The 27531-nt window shown below is 45.8% G+C and overlaps 1 protein-coding gene across 8 annotated transcripts; it reads right to left on the bottom strand.

The window, feature by feature from the left end:
• Positions 1-27531, bottom strand: gabra1 (gamma-aminobutyric acid type A receptor subunit alpha1). 8 transcript variants are annotated; one of them, XM_076986933.1, is made up of 10 exons: positions 26244-27531; positions 24651-24741; positions 20562-20671; positions 19236-19303; positions 16752-16972; positions 15437-15519; positions 13532-13675; positions 11317-11469; positions 3554-3756; positions 1-3059 (listed from the first exon to the last, which is right to left on the bottom strand). In XM_076986933.1, the coding sequence occupies exons 2-10, from the start codon at positions 24725-24727 to the stop codon at positions 2742-2744; spliced, it is 1377 nt and encodes a 458-aa protein (XP_076843048.1). In that variant the 5' UTR covers positions 24728-24741; positions 26244-27531; the 3' UTR covers positions 1-2741. The 8 variants fall into 8 exon arrangements, with proteins under 8 accessions (XP_076843048.1, XP_076843051.1, XP_076843047.1 ...); XM_076986936.1 differs by having other exon boundaries at positions 26399-27531; XM_076986932.1 differs by having other exon boundaries at positions 26450-27530.

Genomic DNA, 27531 nt, shown 5'->3' with positions numbered 1-27531 from the left:
TAAATGAGCTACTTTTCACTTGAAGCGCAAAATAGAAAAAAAAATACAATGAATGAAAGGATATTTACACCTTTTAATACATAAAGTGACTCTACATGAACAAAATGACAAGAGATTTTTAATGTTTGGATGACGATAAAGCCCTTACTATTCTGATATTGCTACATCAAAGTAATTAAAACAAAAAGGAATATCATCTATGTTTCTTGCATTAGCCAAAAACTATTAACAACATAAAATGAACCTCTGGTTTTTTATAGGTGTTTTCTTGAAGAGGAAGTGACATCATGCTACTAAGCGAACAGCGCCACCACTATGAGCACTGGCTGAACTTCACTGGTCTCCAGGGTAACGGGTCAGCCTTGTTTCTTAAGCAGCGGCTAACAAGTCCTGAACAGAAGAGGCCTAAACAGCACATGACACAAAGGGCAGTGTAGCTGGTACTTCTGAGAAATGTTTGAAATGAGTCAACCAGAGACAACCAACGCAGGAAGGTGTTCATTCAGAACACCACCCAGGACACAGAACACCACCCAGGACACAGAGCATCACCCAGGACACAGAGCATCACCCAGGACCCAGAACACCACCCAGGACACAGAGCATCACCCAGGACCCAGAACACCACCCAGGACACAGAACACCACCCAGGGTCCTGTCCTTCATAGCTTTCAGAGAAGCAGCACTAGCAGCACAGCAGAAGCTGGTGCGGGAGACTACAATGCGGGACACAATTGTGTGGGACACTGCGGTGCGGGACACGTTTGTGCAGGACACTGGGGTGCGGGACACTGCGGTGCGGGACACTGCGGTGCTGGACACTGCGGTGTTAGACACATTTGTGTGGGACACAGCGGTGTGGGACACAGTGGTGTGGGACACGTTTGTGTGGGACACTGCAGTGTGGGACACGTTTGTGTGGGACACAGCGGTGCAGGACACAGCGGTGCAGGACACAGCGGTGTGGGACACGTTTGTGCGGGACACAGCGGTGCGGGACACAGCGGTGTTGGACACGTCTGTGCGGGACACAGCGGTGCGGGACACTGCGGTACAGGACAGTCTGCTGCTGCATGCACCTCCGCCCGAAAATAAACCGAAGAAATCAAAGAATTTAAACGTTATCGTACTACAGAATTAAAGTGTATCATATCGCACAAATGCATTCCAACAATTCTGCAGTCTTACATTCTCTTTTCACACGTCTCCAACTTAAATTATCAACTGTGCAAATGCATAAATTTCAGTTTTGCGTTTTTCCATGTACATTTCTATTACATGGAAACTAAAATATAGTGAATATCGGGCCATCAAGTAAATAAAATAAAAAAGTAATTTTAAACCTGGAAACTCTTTTTTTAGACAAGTACCATTCGATGCTCCACACATTTAAAACACACACAGCCCTGTCTGTCTGTCTCTGTCTCTCTGTCTGTCTATCTCTGGCTGTCTGTCTGTCTGTCTGTCTCAGCTCCACGCTGAGTGGTTGTACCTTGTGGACACATTAAGCAAAGGTCAAACTTATTACTGATGTCTCTAATTTATAATATTTACATTAAAACTACATAAATATTAAGCTTCTTGTTATACGTAATTACTGACTGAATGGTTCCACTTTTGTAATAACCATGAGTAAATGAACGTGTGTGCACTGAGGCGTGTTTTATTGCTATTGCTGAAACCCTATTCCAATAGAAAACACAAGCTCCAAAACACGGGAGAACACTTGGCTGTGAGTGAAGGAAGCATCGCTGCAGTCCACCAGATTAACGTCATGGAGAGGCCAGCCCATGCAAACTATGTACAGAATAATGACGTAATGCAAAACATTAGTGACATCACCAGACACAACAAACGAGCAGAACAAGACGTCTTTGTCCCAGTTCTGTTATGTGTGTTTGTGGAATGGCATTCTCTTACACAAGACATATACTGTTATATACAGTATATATATTTTATATATAATATATACAAATGTTTATATACGTTTTAATAGCGTCTGTCAAAAGTGATTTATGAATATAAAAAAAAGGAGTTTTATTTTCATTTCTTTTCTTTTCCTTCATTTCAGTAGTACGGTATATGACACCAGAGAGAGCACAGACAACCCATCCTGACTAATACTTCAGTGTTTCTGATTCACTCTCATTTTGTTTAAAGAAACAGTAAAAAAAATAGTCAAAGAAAGAGAGACGAGGAGAGGCAGGGAGAGAGACAGGGGGAGAGACAGGGGGAGAGACAGGAAGAGACAAGAAGATAGACAGGGAGAGAGACAGGAAGAGAGACAGGGAGAGAGACAGGGGAGAGGCAGGAAGAGAGAGGGAGAGAGAGGAAGAGAGACAGGAAGGGAGACAGGGGGAGAGAGGAAGAGAGGCAGGAAGAGAGACAGGAAGAGAGAGGGAGAGAGAGGAAGAGAGACAGGAAGGGAGACAGGGGGAGAGAGGAAGAGAGACAGGAAGAGAGACAGGGAGAGAGAGGAAGAGAGGCAGGAAGAGAGACAGGGAGAGAGAGGAAGAGAGGCAGGAAGAGAGACAGAGAGAGGAAGAGAGGCAGGAAGAGAGACAGTGAGAGAGAGGAAGAGAGGCAGGAAGAGAGACAGGAAGAGAGAGGGAGAGAGAGGAAGAGAGACAGGAAGGGAGACAGGGGGAGAGAGGAAGAGAGACAGGAAGAGAGACAGGGAGAGAGAGGAAGAGAGACAGGAAGAGAGACAGGAAGAGGGAGTGTGGTGAGCACCAGCCGGATTAGTGAGGCTGCAGGGCGCCTTGCAGTTTGGGTTTTTTGTTCAGGTATGTGGCCCAGTAGACGAGGTTAAAGGTCCCGAACAGCAGGGGGAAGGCTATTCTGGCGATGCGGTCGATCCTGCTCACGCTGTTGAAGGTCTTCTTGGCCTCGGCCGGTTTGGGTTTGGGCTCCTCCTTGGGCTCGGTGGGGGGAGGGGGGGCGCTCTTGGCGATGGTCGCCAAGCCAGGATCCCTGGCGATGTTGGGGGCAAAGGACGTAACCGTGGCAGCAGTGTAGGTGTTGTTCTTCTTCAACAGGGACTCCTTCTTCTTCTTTTGCTGTAACATGGGTTGGCAGCGAGTGGGTTAGCTTAGCATCGCAACAGCGAGTGGGTTAGCTTAGCATTGCAGCAGGAGGAGATAACGTCCATTTGGGAAAGTACAAAAGTACGGGTGGATTCAAAAATGATGAAACATCTTCAGAGACATTAGAAATCATGAGATTTTGAAATCTAATTTTTAAAGCTTTCAAACTTTATTTGATGATCCCTTCCCCAAAACAAGCCCATATTTCAACCAAGTATTAGCATTATTAGCATAGTATTAGCATTAGCAACTAATTAAAAGAAAGTCAATAAGAGTCCTCAATGTGCAGGATAATTGTCAGATTCAGTACATACAGGGTTGCCAACTTTTGACGTTCGCTTGGAGTGAGATTTTAACCTGGAGCCAGTGGCGAGTGTATTTTGTTGAGCGGGGGGGGCGGTGGCGAATGAAAGTTGTTGAGCGGGGGGTGGGGTGGTGGGGTGGCGAACCTGGTTTTCTTTACATACCTTTTCAGGTACCACACTCTTGCCGTCCCAGGCGTAGCCCCTTTTGGTGAAGTAGTTGACTGTGGCGAACTCTATAAGGGCGGAGAAGACGAAGGCGTAGCAGACGGCGATGAACCAGTCCATGGCTGTGGCATAGGCCACCTTGGGCAGGGAGTTCCTGGCACTGATACTCAGGGTGGTCATGGTCAGCACAGTCGTCACGCCTGCAAGTTAATGACATGTGGGATGTTTTATGAAAATACATGATGTCTGTTCTCAATAGTGCAATTAAAACCAGTTGTTTCACCTTCTAGATCATCATTCTAGATAACCGACGGTCTCTGAGGAACAGCACCATCAACAGATTGGATCTGTTTTGCAAACAGAAGATGAGGACTGAGCACTATCAGTAATATATTTGGTGGAGATGGTGCTAGTGAGGTGGAGAATGGACATGTTTCCCATCCATGTGCTCCACTCACGGAGAGAACTCATCTGGCAGACCTCTGGCAGATCATACAGATTTTACTTCATTCATACTTTTCATTTGAAATGGAACACAAAGCATGGCTAAAAGATGCTCTGGTGCAGTGTACTCTGGTTCTGGGGTGGCTGTGCTGATTGCTGGGTCTGGGGCGGCTGTGCTGATTGCTGGGTCTAATGGCGCATTTCCACTAGGGCCTACTTGGCGCAGTATGGTTCGATTCGCGACGGTTTGTGAGTGTTTCCATTAGTACCAGGCCCCAGTGAGCCGGCCCCTTCGGGTACTTTTTTCGTACCGACTCACTCGAGGTTCTAACCGTTCCGAAGCGGTACAGTTCTGTGACGTGGAGGAACTGCATGACACTGATTGGCCAGGGAGTGTCGTCACAGGTTGCGTCAGGAGAGCGACTCCTCCGCTATGCTATGGACTCCTCAGCCATTTTTAAAACCCAAGGAGCGAAGTCTGTTCCCTGGTCAAACGCCGAGGTACAAACCTTTCTGTTAATAATCAGCGATCAAAAAATCCAGGGCGAACTGGACGGGGCCACTAAAAATGTAAAGGTTTTTAGCGAGGTTTCCGCACTAATGGCCACTCATGGCTACCAGCGGTCCGTTCAGCAGTGCCGGTCGGTCCAAGCTAAAAAAGCTTAACGCGATTACCGGGCGGTGAAGGACCATAACGAACGCAGCGGAGCAAAACTGCAAAGACTGGAAATGCTTCCAGCAAATGGATGTCATATACGGTCACCGGCCAGCCAGTAACGGAAGAGAAAACGTGCTGGACAATGTCGGTGCTGGAGGCCACGGAGAATGGTGAGTGTATTGTGATTTCACAGTTTTACTACTAGGCTCGTAAAAGATGTAATATGAACGTAATATGAACGCATCTATTGTAAACGCAGGAATTTAGAGCTGTGTTTGTAGTTAATGTTACCACCACAGTCACTACTGTACAATAGCTAGCTCTTAGCCTTGCTAGTTGCTAGTTAGCTGTAGCCATTAACACAGCATGCGCAGCGATGACGTGCTACACATTTTGTGCAGTTACGCTATATTGTTGTTGCTTTCACGGGAATGCTTGTATTTAATATTTGTTATTTTTTACGTTCAAGATTCCCCTTCCACTGACGAGGCGAGCGGAGTTGGCGGGAAATGTTTCCTTCAACCGGGCTTTCCTCGGGGTGCTTGGCGAACTTGTGAACACCATGCGAGACAGACGCCAGTAAAAGCACACAAAATGTTGCTTGTAGTACTATAAATATTTATTTCATATAAAGCTATACGTATATATTTGCTTTTTGCACTTTTTTTAACTATAACTATATTATTTACATATGTTGTACTTTAAATATCTATATTTCATAATAAAGTTTGATTTCATTTGATTGTATGACTGATGCTTTTTATGCAGGGTGTGTTCAGCCTGTTTGAGTAATACCAAATTATCAATAATTAGAGCAACCACATACAATAATGAAGATAAAGATAAATAAGTAATGCTATGTGTTAAGGGGCATCGACCGGTGTTGTGGTCGCATACAAATGATGTCACGACACTACAACCCGCGCGCCAACAGCGACTCCACCCACATTGTGTTGGTCCACCATTGTAATGGAAACACAACGCGACCGTACCGTTCCGTTGCGAATCGACCCGTATCGAACCGTACCGCGCCAAGCAGGCCCGTGTGGAAATGCGCCATAAGTCAGCTGTGCTGATAGCTGGGTCTGAGACGGCTGTGCTGATTGCTGGGTCTGAGATGGCTGTGCTGATTGCTGGGTCTGGGGCAGCTGTGCTGATTGCTGGGTCTGGGGATGCTGTGCTGATTGCTGGGTCTGAGACGGCTGTGCTGATTGCTGGGTCTGAGACTGCTGTGCTGATTGCTGGGTCTGAGACGGCTGTGCTGCAGGGCATCTGAACTCCTGCTCCTGTCTTGAAAAGCTTCTAAGGTTGAGGCTGATGATTTAAAGCAATTATCCAAATCTTATGTGATGGACTGTTGACAGTTGTGAATCTTATTCTTTAACTGTTTGCTCAGTCACAGCAGGACTCATTAGACCCGGAGAGCACCAGCAGGTGAGAGACTGGATGAGCCCCCCTGGAGACAAAGCACTAAAGCTATTATTTAACATACTGTGATTTGCTGACAGGTCCAGCCTATGTAAAAAGTAGTTCACTTTGTCCCTGAGGCTCTGATACAGTTAATGGTGGAACTACACTATCTTCATGTAGAATAATGAAGAAATATTTTTTGTTTTCTTATAAGTACCATTATACGAATGGATTTTGTTTTCTAAATGATTGTGTGTGTGTGTGTGTGTGTGTGTGTGTGTGTGTGTGTGTGTGTGTGTGTGTGTATGTGAGTGTATGTATGTGTGTGTGTGTGTGTTTGTGTGTGTGTGTGTGTGTGTGTGTGTGTATGTGAGTGTATGTATGTGTGTGTGTGTGTGTGTGTGTGTGTGTGTGTGTGTGTGTGTGTGTGTGTGTGTGTGTGTGTGTGTGTGTGTGTGTGTGTGACAGAACCAGGTAATTTGAGTTTGTGCTTCTAAATTAGTGTTTTAATTTTGTTTGTTTTCCTCACACCTTTATGGGATGATGTTTTTCTTGTTACATGATGGACTGGACTGAAACACTGAAATATAATTGAAGCCTGTTTAGCTTGTTGGGCCGGTGCAGCACTCTGAACACCTATGACTGTGGACCAGAACAGGAGCAAAGGGCCACAGAGAAGACCCCATGGACAGGGCTGGAGTCCTGATGTAGTCCTGCTGGACAGGGCTGACAGGGAGTCCAGCAGATAACTGATCTGAGGACAGCAGATAATGTGGAGGATGACATGCAGAAAGCATTCTTCCCATGGATGACTGGTCTGAGAACAGCAGAAGCCGTGGACCATGACAAACAGAAACCTTAATATTTAAAGAACAAAGACATTTGATCAGAAGCTACTAGTCAGCTGGCGCGAACACGCGAACACACACACACACACACACACACACACACTCATGCTTCTAAAAGGGCATGCAGCCAACTGGATGGGTTGTGTGCAGGTGCCTCTCTGACCTCTGAATGCCCCCTGTGAGCAGAGGTCATCCATCACAACCACCATGCAGAACTTTAGCACTGCAGCTGTTAGTAACTCTGCAGTGAGGTAACACCACACACACCACATCACACACACCTTCACTTCAAACACACCACAACACCACACACACCTTCACTTCTAACACACCACAACACCACACACACCTTCACTTCAAACACAACTGAGAACATTCTCTCTGTTCTTTTATCTGCATGTCACAGAAAACTTTCACAATGGATGAATTAAATTCAAATAGATTTTGCAGTGATTAAACACCCACGTAACATCCTCTTTAATCAGAGCCACGAGGAAAGATAAGACATATTTCTAAACAAATAAAGATAAAACGTATCAGCCACCCGTCGGGCTGGAGCGGCTCTTCTCTGGGGTCTGTTGGTAATGATGCTTCTGTTGTACCACAGTCACCTCTGTCATCACACTGGACTAAACACTCTTCACTGCAGCATCAATAATATTAAACTTTACAGTGATTAGACATAAACGCAATGAACTCCAACAATATATAGAGTCTCTGAGCAACATTCTGTAACTCAATCTAGTAAGTAAATCTGTGTGGTTTACTATTCATATTGTGATGTTACTAACAAATTATTTTAACAAACAATTGAATTTTTAAATAAATATTTTAGGGTTAGGGTTAACTAATTAATTTAGTTTGAAACTTAATTATTTATGCACATTTGTCATTATTTATTATCTATAGTCTTCTAAGGATGAGTCCATATTTTTATTTTACAGAAAGGTTTTAACTCATCCATGCATTCATATCCTCTCGTTTAGATTATTGCAACAGTCTCCTAGCTGGATGTTCTGGTAAATCGATAAACAAACTCCAGCTGGTTCAGAACGCAGCAGCACGAGTTTTAACAAAAACTAAAAAGTTTGATCACATTAGTCCCGTACTATCGTCATTACACTGGCTGCCAATTAGATTCCGTATTGACTATAAAATACTTTTATTAACATATAAAACGCTGCATGGCTTAGCTCCAGACTATCTTAGTGAACTTATTGAACAATATAACCCAGCGCGTTCACTTCGCTCGCAGGACGCAGGGTTATTAACTGTTCCTAGGATCAAAAAGATCACAGCAGGTGGAAGAGCCTTTTCTTTTAAAGCTCCACAATTGTGGAATAATCTTCCTGCCTCTATTCGGGACTCAGACACAGTCTCAATGTTTAAAACTCGATTAAAGACTCATCTGTTTAGTTTGGCCTTTGATTAATCTGTTACATATTTACTACATCTCGTATCTTTTCTCCGAGGTTCACCTGGAGAGTAACATTGCAGTCGGAGCCTACAATACCAGCATCGCTGCTCCGACACGGAATGAAAGCCTGGCGTTCATCAACAGACATTACCAGTGACAATATCATAACCCAGAACTTTCATTTTTACCTTTACTTAGTCTGATTGTGTGATTTGTGTGTGACTTGTGTATTTGTCTGTATTTTGTGTAATCTGTGTGTTAATGGGCCGCCCAATGGAGGATGGGTTCCCTTTTGAGTCTTGGTTCTCCCGAGGTTTCTTCCTATTCCCCACTATCTTAGGGAGTTTTTCCTCGCCACTGTCGCCCTTGGCTTGCTCATTAGGGTTCTGGACCCGTAGTATTGTTAACCTTTTAAATCCTGTAAGGCGCTTTGTGACAACATGTGTTGTGAAAAGCGCTATACAAATAAACTTTGATTGATTGATTGATTGAACTCAGTGTGCTAATCATTGTGTGTGCTCTCATTTTTAAGTTTAAGTGTAAGTTAATGTGTGCATGTGTTTGAAATTAATCTCGGTGTTTGTGTTATGCTAAAGCTAATCTGTGTGTTTGTGTGTTATTTCAAAGCTACTAGGGAGGGGGGCATATGGATGGAATAGTACTGATTCAAATACCTCACACACACACACACACACACATAGATACATACATACACGCATGAGCACACACAAACACACACACTCACACAAACACACACACACACACATACATACACACATTCACACACACATACATACACACAGACACAAACACACATTCACACACACATACATACACATACATACACGCATGCGCACACACAAACACACGCACTCACACACTCACACACACACACACACACACACACACACATACACACACACACACACACACACACACACACACACACACACACACACACACATACATCTTCTCTTCAAACTGAGGATTCCTGACATATCTTACTGGTTCACATTCTGGGACTACATTCTAAATTCAGCTCTGACTTCAGTGGGCAACAGAGGAGCTGAAACAATGTGGCTGTGAGATTCCTGAACACGTCTGTCTCGGCACACATGTAGGAAGCCAACACAACCTCAGTGCACCAGCCTGGACCAGCCATCAGCTGAACACCACGCGCCCCTCCTTATCAGACACTGTAATGGATGCACTGCCCTTATCAGACACTGTAATGGATGCACTGCCCTTATCAGACTCTGTAATGGGTGCACTGCCCTTATCAGACTCTGTAATGGATGCACTGCCCTTATCAGACACTGTAATGGATACACTGCCCTTATCAGACACTGTAATGGATGCACTGCCCTTATCAGACTCTGTAATGGGTGCACTGCCCTTATCACACTCTGTAATGGATGCACTTCCGTTATCAGACACTGTAATGGATGCACTGCCCTTATCAGACACTGTAATGGATACACTGCCCTTATCAGACACTGTAATGGATGCACTGCCCTTATCAGACTCTGTAATGGATGCACTTCCGTTATCAGACACTGTAATGGATGCACTGCCCTTATCAGACACTGTAATGGATGCACTGCCCTTATCAGACTCTGTAATGGATGCACTTCCATTATCAGACACTGTAATGGATGCACTGCCCTTATCAGACACTGTAATGGATGCACTGCCCTTATCAGACACTGTAATGGATGCACTGCCCTTATCAGACTCTGTAATGGGTGCACTGCCCTTATCAGACTCTGTAATGGATGCACTGCCCTTATCAGACACTGTAATGGATACACTGCCCTTATCAGACACTGTAATGGATGCACTGCCCTTATCAGACTCTGTAATGGGTGCACTGCCCTTATCACACTCTGTAATGGATGCACTTCCGTTATCAGACACTGTAATGGATGCACTGCCCTTATCAGACTCTGTAATGGATGCACTTCCGTTATCAGACACTGTAATGGATGCACTGCCCTTATCAGACACTGTAATGGATGCACTGCCCTTATCAGACTCTGTAATGGATGCACTTCCATTATCAGACACTGTAATGGATGCACTGCCCTTATTAGACACTGTAATGGATGCACCGCCTTATCAGACTCTGTAATGGATGCACTGCCCTTATCAGACACTGTAATGGATACACTGCCCTTATCAGACTCTGTAATAGATGCACTTCCGTTATCAGACACTGTAATGGATGCACCACCCTTATCAGACACTGTAATGGATGCACCGCCCTTAACAGACTCTGTAATGGATGCACTGCCCTTATTAGACACTGTAATGGATGCACTGCCCTTATCAGACACTGTAATGGATGCACCGCCCTTATCAGACTCTGTAATGGATGCACTGCCCTTATCAGACACTGTAATAGATACACTGCCCTTATCAGACTCTGTAATAGATGCACTTCCGTTATCAGACACTGTAAATAATGGATGCACCACCCTTATCAGACACTGTAATGGATGCACCACCCTTATCAGACACTGTAATGGATGCACCGCCCTTATCAGACTCTGTAATGGATGCACTGCCCTTATTAGACACTGTAATGGATGCACTGCCCTTATCAGACACTGTAATGGATGCACCACCCTTATATCAGACACTGTAATGGATACACCGCCCTTATCAGACACTGTAATGGATACACTGCCCTTATCAGACTCTGTAATGGATGCACTTCCGTTATCAGACACTGTAATGGATGCACTGCCCTTATCAGAGACTGCACTGCACTTTTAGTTGCGGATTAAAAGCTTCAAGCCAGCCCAGGCACGCTACAAAACAACACAACCATGTTCTCCTCTGCTTTAGTAATGAGAGGACTACCACAAACAGAACTGGACCCACTCACTCAGGATCATATCATTGGGCTCCACAGGGTTCTGAAGATGCAGATAACAGCTTGTTGATTGTTTACTCTTCAGAGATGAATGAGAAGACTCACCAAAGACTGTCCTGGCGGGGACAGACTCCCGGTTCAGCCAGAAGGAGACCTGGGACAGGATGACGGTCATGATGCATGGTAGGTATGTCTGAATGACGAAGTAGCCAATCTTCCTCTTCAGATGGAAGTGTGTCGTCATGACAACATATTCTCCTGGGATGAGAAAAAAGGAAAAGACATCTTATGAGGTAAATGAGAAAGATGAAGAGAGAGAGAGAGAGAGAAAGAGAGTGAGAAAGACTGAGAGGGAGAGAGAGAGAGAGAGAAAGAGAGTGAGAAAGATTGAGAGGGAGAGAGAGAGGGAGAGTGAAAGAGAGAGAAAAGGGGAGAAAAAGAGAGAGGGAGAGAGAGGGGGAGAGAAAGAGTGAGAGATAAAGAGTGAAAAAAGAGGGAGAGGAAGAGAGAGAGAAAGGTAGAGGGACAAAGAAAGAGTGAGTGAGAGAGAGAGAGAGAAAAAGAGAGAGGGAGAGAGAGAGGGATAGAGAGACAAAGAGAGAGACAGAAAAAGAGACAGAGATTTAGGGATAATTGGTAGTGTTTTGTTTTGGTGCATTTAAGTCCACTGGAGTAGCAGTCTGGGTCTCACTGGATCTGCTCAGAGCTGACAGCAGGCAGCAGTCTGACCAATCAAGCACATTCACACTTCTAGTTTGATCAATCAATCACATTCACAGTACCAGTCTGACCAATCAACTGTATTCACAATGACAGTCTGACCAATCAACCATATTCACAGTGCCAGTTTGTCCAATCAGCTGTTTGACAAATAAACTAAGCGATCCAGCATCGTTTAGACCTGATCCTGGCCATCGATGTGGATTAACTGAAGCCATTCTTTTATAAACTCTTTTTGTTAAGCTGATCTAATCCTGATTCCAGATTTGCATTATTTCATTATTTGCGGTTGTCGTGTGCTGTAGTTGTTACTTCTCCAGCACGGGGAGAATGAAGCACTCGTGTTCACCACGCTGGCCATCTTCCTGCCTCTGAACAGACCGCTCATTAAACACACACTCTTTGTTGTGATAATGAGCGCAAACTAATTAAACACTGTGACTCAGAACTCTTACCACTAACAGTTTTTTTCCTATTCGTACATTAATAGCTTTTCTCAGTCTGACCACAAGAGACACCATAATCAATACATACTTATTCAATAAACACTTACTCAATACATACTTATTCATTACATACTTAATCAATACATACTTAATCAATACATACTTATTCAATGTGTAATAGCGTGGCGTCCTCACCCCTACCCCCCCCCCCCCCCCCCCCCCCCCAGGCAGCTACCAGTGTGCATCGGCCCACAGAGAAGAAAAGAATCTTGAGGAGACGACAGATCTGGGCCATGTGCTTGTGTGGATGAACTCACCACTGGCTACCAGCCACAAATACACTGAGTACAGTTACTGTGTACTGTTAGATTACTAGTATGTACTGTTAGGATACTAGTATGTACTGTTATACTAGTGTGTACAGTTAGAATACTAGTATGTACTGTTATAATATTAGTATGTACTGTTATAATACTAGTGTGTACAGTTAGAATACTGGTATGTACTTTTAGAATACTAGTATGTACTGTTATAATACTAGTGTGTACAGTTAGAATACTAGTATGTACTTTTAGAATACTAGTATGTACTGTCATAATACTAGTATGTACTGTTAGGATACTAGTATGTACTGTTATACTAGCATGTACAGTTAGAATACTAGCATGTACTTTTAGAATACTAGTATGTACTTTTAGAATACTAGTGTGTACTGTTAGAATACTAGTATGTACTTTTAGAATACTAGTATGTACTTTTAGAATACTAGTATGTACTGTTATAATACTAGTATGTACTGTTATAATACTAGTATGTACTTTTAGAATAGTAGTATGTACTGTTATGATACTAGTATGTACTGTTATAATACTAGTATGTACTGTTAGGATACTAGTATGTACTTTTAGAATACTAGTATGTACTTTTAGAATACTAGTATGTACTGTTATAATACTAGTATGTACTTTTAGAATACTAGTGTGTACTGTTAGAATACTAGTATGTACTGTTAGAATACTAGTATGTACTGTTAGACTACTAGTATGTACTGTTTAATCCTGAGTGCTGTTCAAAGGTGTGTGCTTTTAGGGTAAGAGGGTGGAGTGGGAGTGTGGGAGGTGGAGGTTCATGAGAACTTGTGGTGTGGCACCCACCCGTGCTGGACTGCACCACGCCTGAGTCCACCGCCTGCCCCATCAGGTCATACTGGTTCAAACGAGATCCATCTTCAGCCACAACCACAGACTGGGCAGCACCACGCGTCCACACGTACACAACCTCCGCCCGGGTGTAGGCATCTGACAACACAAACAACACCAGGATCAGCTGGATATCACACAGGACCCAGCTACAGTGGGTTAAAGACACACAAGACCCAGCTACAGTGGGTTAAAGACACACAAGACCCAGCTACAGTGGGTTAAAGACACACAAGACCTAGCTACAGTGGGTTAAAGACACACAAGACCCAGCTACAGTGGGTTAAAGACACTCAAGACCCAGCTACAGTGGGTTAAAGACACTCAAGACCCAGCTACAGTGGGTTAAAGACACACAAGACCCAGCTACAGTGGGTTAAAGACACACAAGACCCAGCTACAGTGGGTTAAAGACACACAGGACCCAGCTACAGTGGGTTAAAGACACACAAGACCCAGCTACAGTGGGTTAAAGACACACAAGACCCAGCTACAGTGGGTTAAAGACACTCAAGACCCAGCTACATTGGGTTAAAGACACACAAGACCCAGCTACAGTGGGTTAAAGACACACAAGACCCAGCTACAGTGGGTTAAAGACACACAGGACCCAGCTACAGTGGGTTAAAGACACACAAGACCCAGCTACAGTGGGTTAAAGACACACAAGACCCAGCTACAGTGGGTTAAAGACACACAAGACCCAGCTACAGTGGGTTAAAGACACTCAAGACCCAGCTACATTGGGTTAAAGACACACAAGACCCAGTTACAGTGGGTTAAAGACACACAAGACCCAGCTACAGTGGGTTAAAGACACACAGGACCCAGCTACAGTGGGTTAAAGACACACAAGACCCAGCTACAGTGGGTTAAAGACACACAGTATGCAGCTACAGTGGGTTAAAGACACACAAGACCCAGCTACAGTGGGTTAAAGACACACAAGACCCAGCTACAGTGGGTTAAAGACACACAGGACCCAGCTACAGTGGGTTAAAGACACACAGGACGCAGCTACAGTGGGTTAAAGACACACAAGACCCAGCTACAGTGGGTTAAAGACACACAAGACCCAGCTACAGTGGGTTAAAGACACACAAGACCCAGCTACAGTGGGTTAAAGACACTCAAGACCCAGCTACAGTGGGTTAAAGACACACAAGACCCAGCTACAGTGGAGTTGCTTAAGAGTCCAGATAAAATCACCCTGGGCCATCAGCTGGGTTCAAACCCATCAGAAAACCTCTTGTGAAAGGCAGGGCTGTGGGCAACACGCAATCTGTGCTGTCCCAGAGTCCTGCTACAGTGCGACACTGGTCTACAGCATCCACAGCCCCTAAACTATTCACAGCCCCTAAACGATTCACAACCCCTAAACGATTCACAGCCCCTAAACGATTCACAGCCCCTAAACGATTCACAACCCCTAAACGATTCACAGCCCCTAAACGATTCACAACCCCTAAACGATTCACATCCCCTAAACGATTCACATCCCCTGGTCTCGTCTGTTGAGTCACACGCCAGAGGGCTGCAGACGTCACCTTTGTTTTTAATTCTTTATCTCTCAGATGAAACACAGCTGTGCTTTTTACAGAAATGATGTGTGGTTAGAGAGAGAGACAGAGAGAAACAGAGAGAGAGACAGGCAGACACATAAAGAAAGAGACTGCCAGAGAAAGACAGAGAGAAACAGTGACAGAAAGAAAGACATAGAGAGAGAGACACAGAGAGAGAGAGAGACAGAGACAGAGAGACAGACAGAGAGCGAGCTGAATAACGAGGGAGAAGAGCTCTAAGGTGCTCGTCTGGTTTACTGTAGTGTCCAGGGTGGAGGAGCAGGATGGATGGACTCACAGCTGCCAAACTTAAGCGGGCAGGCGTGGGCGTCCATGGGGAAGTCCTCTAAGTGCATGGGACACTCCGCTCGCACCGTCAGCCTGAAACAGGAGAGAGATGTGGGGCTGCAGGGTGAGGGGCACGGAGACCCTGACCAGAATAACACACAATACCTCCACCTCACAGACACTGCCCTTGGTCCATATACGCACAACAGGGTTATTCAACATCAGAAAAACAACACAGTCCCCTCAAGGCCTCTCTCTCTCTCTATCTCGCTCTCTCGCTCTCTCTCGCTCTCTCTCTCTCACACACACACACACACACACACACACACACACACACACACACACACACACACACACACACACACACACACACACATACACATTCACTCCCTCTTACACACACACACACACATTCACCCCCCCCTCTCTCTCTCTCTCTCTCACACACACACACACACACACACACACAAAACCCCCACGCACACACACACATTCACTCCCTCACACACCACACACACACATTCACCCTCTCTCTCTCTCTCTTTCTCTCTCTCTCTCTCTCTCTCTCTCTCACACACACACACACACATTCACCCCCTCTCTCTCTTACACACACACACACACACACACACACATTCACCCTCTCTCTCTCTCTCTCTCTCTCTCTCTCTCTCTCTCTCTCTCTCTCACACACACACACACACACACATACACACACACACATCCACCCCCTCTGGTCCCTCATACAGTCCTATGTCCTTATCTCTCCCCTCTCTGGTCATATACCCTCATAACTCAATATAGCAGCAGTCTGTAAGCAGGAAAATTCAGGGAATCTTAGCAATGTCATGGAACTTTTCTGAATATGTCAACAGTTTCCATGGACTGATTCTAACACAGCATTAAAATGTATTTTATTTTACCAGAGTCTCGTAGGTCTCTCTCTAGGAGATCAACCGCAAAACAATCTCTCAGTTTTTAAAAGTGCAACTAAAGACCCAGTTTTAGTGTTTACATCTAAATAGGAGTTACTGTTTGTTTTGACATCTGAAATCCTGAGACTGCCTCTGAACACAGACCTGGGGTGCTAGAAATATAAAGAGATAAACTAGTAAAACTGCAGTATCACAACTTTGAAGAAAAGGTTTGCAAAGTCACATGAAATACTCTGTGGATACGGTTGAACATGAAGGCAACTGTCCTCATATCTATAAAATCCAGCAAGCTCTGTCACCATGGTGATTGCCTCTGCATGAGGCAGAGCTGAAATGAGTGGAGCGTGGTGGAGGCCTCACGCTACTGCCCCCAGCTGGAGAGAGCCTCACCTCATGGTGTAGAGCAACGTCCCTTCCTCTGTGATGCGTAGCAGTTTGTTGGGCATGGTCATGTTGTGTGCCACAGACTTCTTTCCGTTGTGGAAGAAGGTGTCAGGTGTCCAGATCTTGCTGGCCATCAGGTTATTGAGGCGGAGAACAGCCATGGGACCTTTGAACTTCAGTCGCTCATCCTTCCAGCTCTGTCTGAAGAACACATCGATGGTGTACTCCTGCAGGAGCAGAGGAGCACAGTCAGCCTGGACTGAGACGCATTCACCTGACCCACCTGGCCCACTTGTCTCACCTGACCCACCTGTCTCACCTGGCCCACCTGGTCCACCTGGTCCACCTGTCTCACCTGTCCCACCTGTCTGACCTGGCACACCTGGCCCACCTGTCTCACCTGGTCCACCTGGCCCACCTGTCTCACCTGGTCCACCTGGCCCACCTGTCTCACCTGGCCCTCCTGTCCCACCTGTCTCACCTGGCCCTCCTGTCCCACCTGTCTCACCTGGCCCACCTGGCCTTCCTGTCCCACCTGTCTCACCTGGCCCACCTGGACCAGGAGAGACGGCGCTTTTCCTTCTACGTCCTGGTTCTTCCTTTGATTCTCTTAAACGTGAGTGAAGTCGTGGACACTAGCTGGACTCCAGCTGTGTGCTCCATGTAAAACATATTCATCAAATCTGTCAAAACACTGAGTGCGGATCTAAGCTGATGTTTTGTCTTTAATGTCTCATAAATCATGCAGAATATAGGAACCTGAGGCTTTATCAGAATCCTTTCCCAGAAGATCTCATAATCCAGGTTCAGAAGATCTCATAATCCAGGTTCAGAAACCCGTGCGTGATTACACCACACAGCAAAGCAGCTTGCCAGACTACTGCCTGATTTTGACCTTTGGCCTGTTTTTCATGAAGGTTCAGAGTGTGGACGTGAATGAGCGGGAGTTCTGAATCACTCTGGGTAAACCACTCTGTGTATATCACTCTGGGTAAATCACTCTGGGTATATTACTCTGGGTAAATCACTCTGGGTATATCACTCTGGGTATGCTCAATAAAGACTTGAACACAGCGTGACATTACACCCTCAACAGAGTGTGATACTACACCTTCAATATAGTGTGACACTACACCTTCAACAGAATGTGACACTACACCTTCAACACAGTGTGACACTACACCTTCAACATAGAGTAACACTACACCTTCAACACAGTGACACTACACCTTCAACGCAGTGTGACACTACACTTTCAACGCAGTGTGACACTACAGTCAGCACAGTACAGTATGACACTACACCATCAACACAGTGTGACACTACACATTAAACACAGTGACACTACACCTTTAACACAGTGTGACAATACACCTTCAACCTATTGTGACACTACACCTTCAACACAGTAACACTACACCTTCAACAGTGTGACACTACACCTTCAACACTGACACTACACCTTCAACACTGACACTTCACCTTCAACAGTGTGACACTACACCTTTAACATAGTATGACAATACACCTTCAACAGTGTGACACTACACCTTCAACAGTGTGACACTACACCTTCAACATAGTGACTACACCTACAACAGATTGTGACACTACACCTTCAACATAGTGTGACACTACACCATCAACACACTGTGACACTACACCTTCAACACAGTAACACTACACCTTAAACACTGACACTACACCTTCAACACTGACACTACACCTTCAACATAGTGACACTACACCTTAACCATAGTGTGACAATACACTTTCAACATAATGTGACAATACACTTTAAACAGTGTGACTACACCTTCAACATAGTGTGACAATACACTTTAAACAGTGTGACTACACCTTCAACATAGTGTGACAATACACTTTCAACATAGTGTGACAATACACTTTAAACAGTGTGACTACACCTTCAACATAGTGTGACAATACACTTTCAACATAGTGTGACAATACACTTTAAACAGTGTGACTACACCTTCAACATAGTGTGACAATACACCTTCAACACAGTAACACTACATCTTCACCAGTGTGACAATACACCTTCAACACTGTGACACTACACCTTCAACACAGTAACACTACACCTTCAACACAGTGAAACTACATCTCATATTGAAACATTACAGGCACTTAATGAAACAGATTTGGTTTTACTCTAAATGACTGGTGCTGGCAACATATTAATTCGCAGGCGCACAGGGCCCAAGAGGAAGTTTATGTGATATGTTGAACTTCTACACACATTCCATCTGTGACCTACAGAAAAAAAACTCATAACCTTTGTTAACTACATCTACTGTAACAAATCATACTACCGTATCCACTCTGTTAGAAGAAAAGCATTTTGTTGATTTTTCTTTCAATGCCTGGACCATATAGGAACACAAAGACATAAAGTGCTCTGCTGAGAGAGCTAGAGCTGCCTGTCTGCAGACCAGCCCCATGCAGGCAGGGATGCCAGCTCACCATGTCATGGTCCGACACAGGGCCGATGCTCGTCACGAAAATGTCCGTCTTGACTTCCGTTACACGCTCTGTTGGAGCAACAAACGAACAGTGTGAGTGTCAATCAGTCACGCGCTGTAGTTCAGGACTGGTGACCATCTCACACAGGCCTAGACGTTCACAACTGGCCACGCGTCTGAGCGTGTGGATGAATGTAAGACAGCAGGTGGCGCTGTAGTCTCCTGCACCAGCGCTCTGTGTTTTACACCATTTCTCTCCAAATCTCAAAGGATCTTTCTGTATTAGGATGTAATGCACCCCGAGCATCCAAAACACCCCAAACACCCTGAACACCACAAACACCCTGAACACCACAAACACCCTGAACACCCCAAACATCCCAAACACAGGAGACAAGGAGGCAGGAGAGACACCAGCAACATTACGAATAATAAAAGTAATAAATAGAAACATGATTGATAGTCCAAATAATAAATAGAAACAGGATCGGCATTTCGAATAATAAACAGTTATATATAGTAATAGTAACTGACATTATGAATAATAAATAGTTATAAATAGTAATAGTAGTAACTGACATTACAAATAATAAATAGTAATAGGATCAACATTATGAATGATCATTTATGAATGATACCTCCTCCCCCTCTTTCTCCCTCTCTCTCACTCCCCTTCCCCCTCTCCCTCTATTTCTCTCTCTCTTCTCTTTTTGATGAACTTTGCTCTCCATTCCTCATGTAAATGAAGACACCTGCAGTGTTAAGAATGTTCCAGCATGGTAAGATGTCCTTGTGCCCTTCTGAGAAGGAACCGGCACTTCCAGAATCTCACACCCAACGCTGCACTCTCACTACTGAACACGTCTCTTATTTAACCAGGTGCTACCAGGTCCTGATGCTAATGCTAACGGATGCTAGCAGGATGCTAACACTGACAGGACAGATATAACTCACAATATAAACAATATGTATTTAAATGCTCTACCACAGCATACCTGAACACACCTGTACACACCTGAACACACCTGAAAATAGCTAAACATAGCTAAACATACCTGAACACACCTGGATACACATGAACACAACTGAACATAGCTAAACATACCTGAACATATCTGAACACACCTGAACATACCTGAAGACACCTGATCAAACCAGAACACACCTGACCAAAATGAACATATATATATATATATATATATATATATATATATATATATATATATATATATATATATATATATATATATATGTATATATGTATTGTATACGTGTCTATATGTATTGTAAGTATATACATACATATACCCAGGACAGGTCCACCCACCTCCCAGTCCTGGCCTCAGGCGGTTGTCGTATCCATCAAGCAGGCTGTCCAGGATCCGTGTGAACACTGTGGTGTTGTCCTTCGGCTCGCCAGACCCGTTCTGACTGGAGCTAAAACAGCACAAGTGGGAATTTATTACAGTGTGAGGATGTATGACACAGTGAAACAGCTGCACAGTCTGGGTGTTGGAGGAGGTGACCAGCTGGGAAAAGCTGGAAGGAATCACTGGAACACCCGGACTGGGTCACTGGAACACCCGGACTGGGTCACTGGAACACCTGGACACTGTCACTGGAACACCCGGACTGGGTCACTGGAACACCCAGACTGAGTCACTGGAACACCCGGACTGGGTCACTGGAACACCAGGACGCTGTCACTGGAACACCCGGACACTGTCACTGGAACACCCGGACTGGGTCACTGGAACACCCGGACTGGGTCACTGGAACACCCGAACTGGGTCACTGGCAAAACCAGGACTGTGTCATTGGCAAAACCAGGACGCTGTCACTGGGAAGGCCATGGTTAACACAACAGCCTATCTACCAAATCAAATATCAAATATCTACCAAGTGTCAAGTAAAATCAGGTATCAGGTAAATCAGGTAAAATGTTTTATCATTTTATAAGTGAGCGGTCTCTTTTATGTGCAGTCACTGGTGATGTAAATGTGTCTTTTATGGTGATCGCTGTTTCCTTTTCCCCACAGACCTGGTGTCCACCACCATGATCTGACCACTGAATAAACACTTAACAGAGCTTCACCACCACGCACAGCCCAGACAACAGGAGACACACAAGGAGACCAGGAGGTCATCAAGATTAGTTAGCACTAGAGAGGGAGAGAGAGAGGAAGGGAGAGATAGAGAGAAGGAGAGAGAGAATGAGAGAGAGGGAGTAGGAGGGAGGGAGGGACTGAGAGAGAGGGGGGGAGAGAAGGAGAGAGAGAGACAGGTGGAGGGGAGAGCAAGGGGGAGAATGAGAGAGAGGGAGAAAAGGAGAAAGAGTGCCAGTGATGAGATGGCATGCTGCCATGCCCTATCGCGCGTGTGCCATGCGGTATCACACGTGTGCCATGCTGTATCGCACGTGTGCCATGCTGTATCGCACGTGTGCCATGCTGTATCACACGTGTGCCATGCTGTATCACACGTGTGCCATGCTGTATCACACATGTGCCATGCGGTATCACACGTGTGCCATGCGGTATCACACGTGTGCCATGCTGTATCACACGTGTGCCATGCGGTATCACACGTGTGCCATGCCCTATCGCACGTGTGCCATGCTGTATCACACGTGTGCCATGCTGTATCACACGTGTGCCATGCGGTATCACACGTGTGCCATGCGGTATCACACGTGTGCCATGCTGTATCACACGTGTGCCATGCGGTATCACACGTGTGCCATGCGGTATCACACGTGTGCCATGCGATGCAGTGTCAGGTTTGTTAGACACTCAATCAGTCTCCTTCACATTAGCCACAAGAGCCCAGAGCGCCATGGGTCGCCCCCGGTGATGGGCTGTCACGGGTGGCCCCTGGTGATGGGTTGTCATGGGGAAGCCAACGGGGGTTTGGGATGACAAGAACATGGCACAGAGAAACGTGAAGACTGCAAGTGTTCAGAAATAGTAAAACAGCTTGGCAAGTATTCTCATTACATCAGCCATGTTACATCAGAAGAGGAACAACATGACATGCACACGCATGTGCACACACACACACACACACACACACACACACACACACACACACACACACACACACACACACACACACACACACACACACATACCAGCCATAAACAGCATGAAAGGGGAGTGGCTGCAGGAGACAGACCCCACCCATAAGGCCTGATGACAGCGTAGCAGTGTTAGCATGCAGCTATCAGCCTGCCCCAGACTCATGCCCCCATCTTGTCCCAACCTGTCACCCCACGAGCAGAGACTGGGCTGAAGAATAATTCAAACTGCACCAGAAACGACACAGAATAAAGTCTGCATGAAGTAGAGCGAAGGGGGAGGAGCCAGAGGAGGAGGAGCTAGAGGAAGAGGAGGGAGAGGATGAGGAAGTGAAGAAGAGAGGATGGAGAAAAGGAGCCACCCGAAACAAGGGAGACGGGATAGAAGAGGGGAAAGATGACAGACAGGATAGATGACAGACAGGGTAGATGACAGACAGGGTAGATGACAGACAGGGTAGATGACAGACAGGATAGATGACAGACAGGGTAGATGACAGACAGGATAGATGACAGACAGGGTAGATGACAGACAGGGTAGATGACAGACAGGATAGATGACAGACAGGATAGATGACAGACAGGGTAGATGACAGACAGGATAGATGACAGACAGGGTAGATGACAGACAGGGTAGATGACAGACAGGATAGATGACAGACAGGGTAGATGACAGACAGGGTAGATGACAGACAGGATAGATGACAGACAGGGTAGAAGACAGACAGGGTAGATGACAGACAGGATAGATGACAGACAGGGTAGAAGACAGACAGGGTAGATGACAGACAGGATAGATGACAGACAGGGTAGAAGACAGACAGGGTAGATGACAGACAGGATAGATGACAGACAGGGTAGAAGACAGACAGGGTAGATGACAGACAGGAGAGATGACAGACAGGGTAGACGACAGTGTAGTAGGAGAATATAAGAGAACCAGTGGTGAGAATCTTGTGTTCCACGTCGACACTTCGGCTGTTTGGGGTGATTTGGTCTTTAACTTTGATTCACCCAAATAGCAATTAAATACAAATGAAACCACAATTAACTGCCAGAGATACTATCAAATCTAACTGTAACTCTAAACATGCCCATAACTCTAGTTCTAACCGTAACTTCAACCCAGAAGCTGAGCCTGATTCTAAACCTAACTCTAACCTTAACCCTGCAGACTATCAACAATAGAGAATAAATTGGGTTGTTAACAATTTATGAATCTGTAGATCTACAGGGACCATCAAGTGTAAACAAATCAGCGAGGCGGTACACGTGTTGTGGGGTTGTAGATACCCCACCCCCCCACCTCATATAAAGACAGCACACCAGCCCCCCCTACAGGTCATCTGAGCAGCTGCAGGGCGTCATTGTGGGTCGCCTACAGGACTGTGCTGAGGGTTCTGGGTCACACTTACGTTCACTATTACACTGTCACAGCCTGCTTATAATGCTGCACTACCCTGGTTATAACAGCAGGGCCTTGCACAGTTCCCTTTAGGCATCAGAATCTGACGACTGTGGGCTAAACGCAGTCTGATGAAAACAGTCCAGAGACGTGTCAGGAAGAGCGTGTCAACATGCCCCTCCCACGGACACGCCCAAGGACACGCCCATCTCCCAGCAACCATAGCAACGGCGCAACCAAGCATGCACGTGTACACAGCGCCCCAACAGGGTGGGGTCACACCTCACACCACCGTCACCTCCACTGTCTGCACACAGATGTTCCTGCTTAAGACTAAACCACTGAACTCATGCAGATTTGATGTGAACGGCCACATCATCACAACACAGATGATTCTGCTGTGTCTTTATGACTCTCAGTGGAAATGTACACTTTTAAACACAGTGAATGTGTCAGATTAACTCCAGAAAGGTGGATCTTATTCGTATGATTGTGACCTTGTTGAAAAGGGTGCTAATATAATCTTTATGAGTCAGTCTATCATATAATCTGTGACAAGCTGTGGTGTGTAGGAATACCCAGAATAATTAAACATATCTGAGGACCACACTGAAAAACATTCTTATGTTTTATCGATTTTGTCATTGCATGTGATGCATTTACTTTAACTAGCAAACAAAACATGTAATTAATTAACAAATCTTAATACACTACTTAATCATTGCTGTGTTTCACTGTTGTGACTTTTGCTGCTGTCTGCCGTGCTGGTCTCATCTGTGCTGGCCTTAAACCGCCCCTGTGGTGTAGACGTAAGGAACCCTGGAATCCACTGGCTGAAGACGATTAGCCTTCACACACCGTTTAAACTACCCCGGGTGACTCTGATTTAAAGAAGACAACATCTGGATTATATGTCCCAGTGAGTGGACACTTACCTTTTGCTAGCAGCCAGGACGCTGGCTATCAGCACGCAAGCCCAAACCAAGACTGCTGCTCCCACACGAGCCCACATCGCTCCAGAAGAACCTGACCAAAGACAGAACGTGATAAGACATCAGACACATCTCAGCTGCCAACAGAATGAAGCCTCACACAGGTGTTGCTGTAGACCGAAATAATCACTGCACTCCTACATTGGCCGTTGGTCACACAAGGGTAACCCTGGTCTGGAGATCTCACAGAACTGACCACCCTCTCAGTGTCAGTGGAGATCTCACAGTACTGACCACCCTCTCAGTGTCAGTGGAGATCTCACAGTACTGACCACCCTCTCCGTGTCAGTGGAGATCTCACAGTACTGACCACACTCTCCGTGTCAGTGGAGATCTCACAATACTGACCACCCTCTCCGTGTCAGTGGAGATCTCACAGTACTGACCACCCTCTCCGTGTCAGTGGAGATCTCACAGTACTGACCACACTCTCCGTGTCAGAAAGATCTCAGATAATTCAAAATGATATCAAAACTAATATGTTATTTGACTGACAGGAACAGACCATGAAGTACACGTTCACTACTGTTGCCACAAATCATAAGAACGTATAAGAAAACGTACTCCAATCCCAACACCACCAGACTGCAAAGACAATTTAAGTCAAGTGTAGCTTGCGTCCCTTTAATAACACCCTACGGTTGGAGTGCAGACTCTCGGAAGACTGCGCATAGCGAGCACGTAACGCTCGCGCAGCGGACACTTTCACACGAAACAGTGGAGACGCGTTACGCCCGAGCGCGTGAGAAAGCCACAAAAACACCGGCGATGGCGCGAGGCTCGACACGCACCGAAGACACGAAGAGACGCTATAAATAGTGACGAGCCGTTTGTCGCAAATATCACAATTACCACACTGACATGGCAGATGCATACGGAAGGGCTTTCAGCAAGCGACGAGACCACCATTTGCATCCAAATCTTCAAGCATTCTCTTTTTCTCTAACCCCGTCATTTATCGCAATATAACAGCCACCCGATTAGTGACCGAGTCCTTATAAAACACAAGGTACATACACGTACTTGTCGTTCGCCTCCGTCGGATATTTCCCCAAACGTCCTAGGGTTCTCTCTCTCTCTCTATCACTCTCTCTCTATCCGGGTAAATCATTACGCAGAGAGATGCTCTAATCCTTGATAAAACATTGTACCAGCAGTGACTGCAATGAAAATGAATAACGAGGCAACGAAAACTGCGTAAACCCCGCGGTCACTGGACCCAGAATGCGCCGAGCAGGTTGGACACACAAACACACACAGCGCACAAGATGCGCGGCTCGCCTACAGATCCTTCACTTCTCAAGCGTTTGGTACAGTGGGGATCTTGCAGCTTCATATGACATCCTCAGCGACAATACTTCCGAAGTTGTAGCGGGGACATGTCCTCCAGATGAAAAAAAAGTAGATTTTATCATTCCGCAAGCATCCCTCAGGTCTGCGCCTCGGCACGCGCCGATATTAACTTGGTGCACGGATATTAATGAAGCAACTGTAGAGACATTTAATAAAGCCAACGGAGTTAACGTGCATTCGTACCTGTAACGAAGAATCAGAAAAATCACTTCTCATCAAACTCCTTCAGTGCATCGAGCCTCGTCGTCTGTGCCGTTAGCGGCGCTCTGCCGTTCAGAATCATAAATCCTGAACCCTCATTTCACAGCGCCAGAAACACAAGCACAACCTTCACTTACAGCAGCGAGCCTCCGCTCTCCTGCGCTGGATCCGCAAACTTTTAACGGTACCTTTTCTGCGTGGTTGCGATGAGAAGATCCTCAGAGATGTGGGGATGTGCGGGATCTGGGCTGGAGACACGAGACGCGCGTGCTGACGGTGCTGAGGTTGCGCAGGGCTCGCGCACCACACTGAAACTCTTAGTTGTTCATCTGACTGCAAAAACCGTCAGTGGAGACCGATCACACCGATACTGTGGTCAAATCATGATGTTCTTTCCCGGGACAATAGCGGTGTGTGTGTGTGTGGTGAAGCGGATGTTCAACAGACTGTGACTTCATGAGCGCGTTTATTGTAGGATGGACGGTGGTAACAGACTCTCATCTAACCACCAATCCGCCCATTTTATATGTCATGCACAATTTCACTTCCACTGCTGTCGGCTTAATCTCTCAGTGGCTGGAAAACTAAATCCTCTTATATTTCTACTCGCATTCGCCTGTTTTTCTCTCCCACTCCCTCGCTAGCTTCATTTGCACCAAGATGTGTGGATGTTTGGTAATGAAACAGTTTTACTCCTTCATATATGAACAGTGTATCAGGATCACAGATCCTACAGTAATAATAAACATTTGTGATGTGCGACTGTGTCGCTCTCAGCCGCGGAACCCAATACCGCCACATTCATTCTCCTGTCGTCGGAACAAAGGCTGTTGCGACGAGGTCGGCAGAACCCCAGCAGAACCGGGTTCTCCACACACCTGGGGAGCGTACCGACACGAACCCGTCTCGCGCGAGGAACAACAGCGTTCTATTTCTCACGCTGCAACAAGCCGCATTCGCAGAGCGGCGTGTGTGTGTGTGTGTGTGTGTGTGTGTGTGTGTGTGTGTGTACTGTCCCCATTTAGGCATCAAAGAACCGGCATTAAAACCCGTACAACGTTTTAAATCACATATAAAGTGAATAGACAGCCGCCTTGTGTGTGTGACGCGGCAGCTCGTGGGTCACGGTGCTGTCAGCCTGTTGTGTGTGTGTGAGTGACTGATACGGATCGCCAGGGGACACATTACGACACATCACGTCCAAAATGTGGGGACGTTTCGCTTTGAATTATCGGCATCTGTGAGACATACGGAGGGTCCATATGCACGC

This window comes from Brachyhypopomus gauderio, unplaced genomic scaffold (genome assembly GCF_052324685.1).
Source record: "Brachyhypopomus gauderio isolate BG-103 unplaced genomic scaffold, BGAUD_0.2 sc50, whole genome shotgun sequence".
In the NCBI taxonomy this organism is placed as follows: domain Eukaryota; kingdom Metazoa; phylum Chordata; class Actinopteri; order Gymnotiformes; family Hypopomidae; genus Brachyhypopomus; species Brachyhypopomus gauderio.
The sequence above is the reverse complement of the archived record's forward strand: the minus strand, read 5'-3'. Positions and strand labels throughout refer to the sequence as shown.

Excerpts from the sequence above, each read along its gene's own strand:
- gabra1 (XM_076986931.1), bottom strand. Across the intron at positions 19,304-20,561 it reads CCTGAGGCCAGGACTGGGAG|AGCGTGTAACGGAAGTCAAG; the intron begins GTGGGTGGACCT and ends TTGCTCCAACAG. Across the intron at positions 11,470-13,531 it reads CGTGGTGCAGTCCAGCACGG|GAGAATATGTTGTCATGACG; the intron begins GTGGGTGCCACA and ends TTCTCATCCCAG.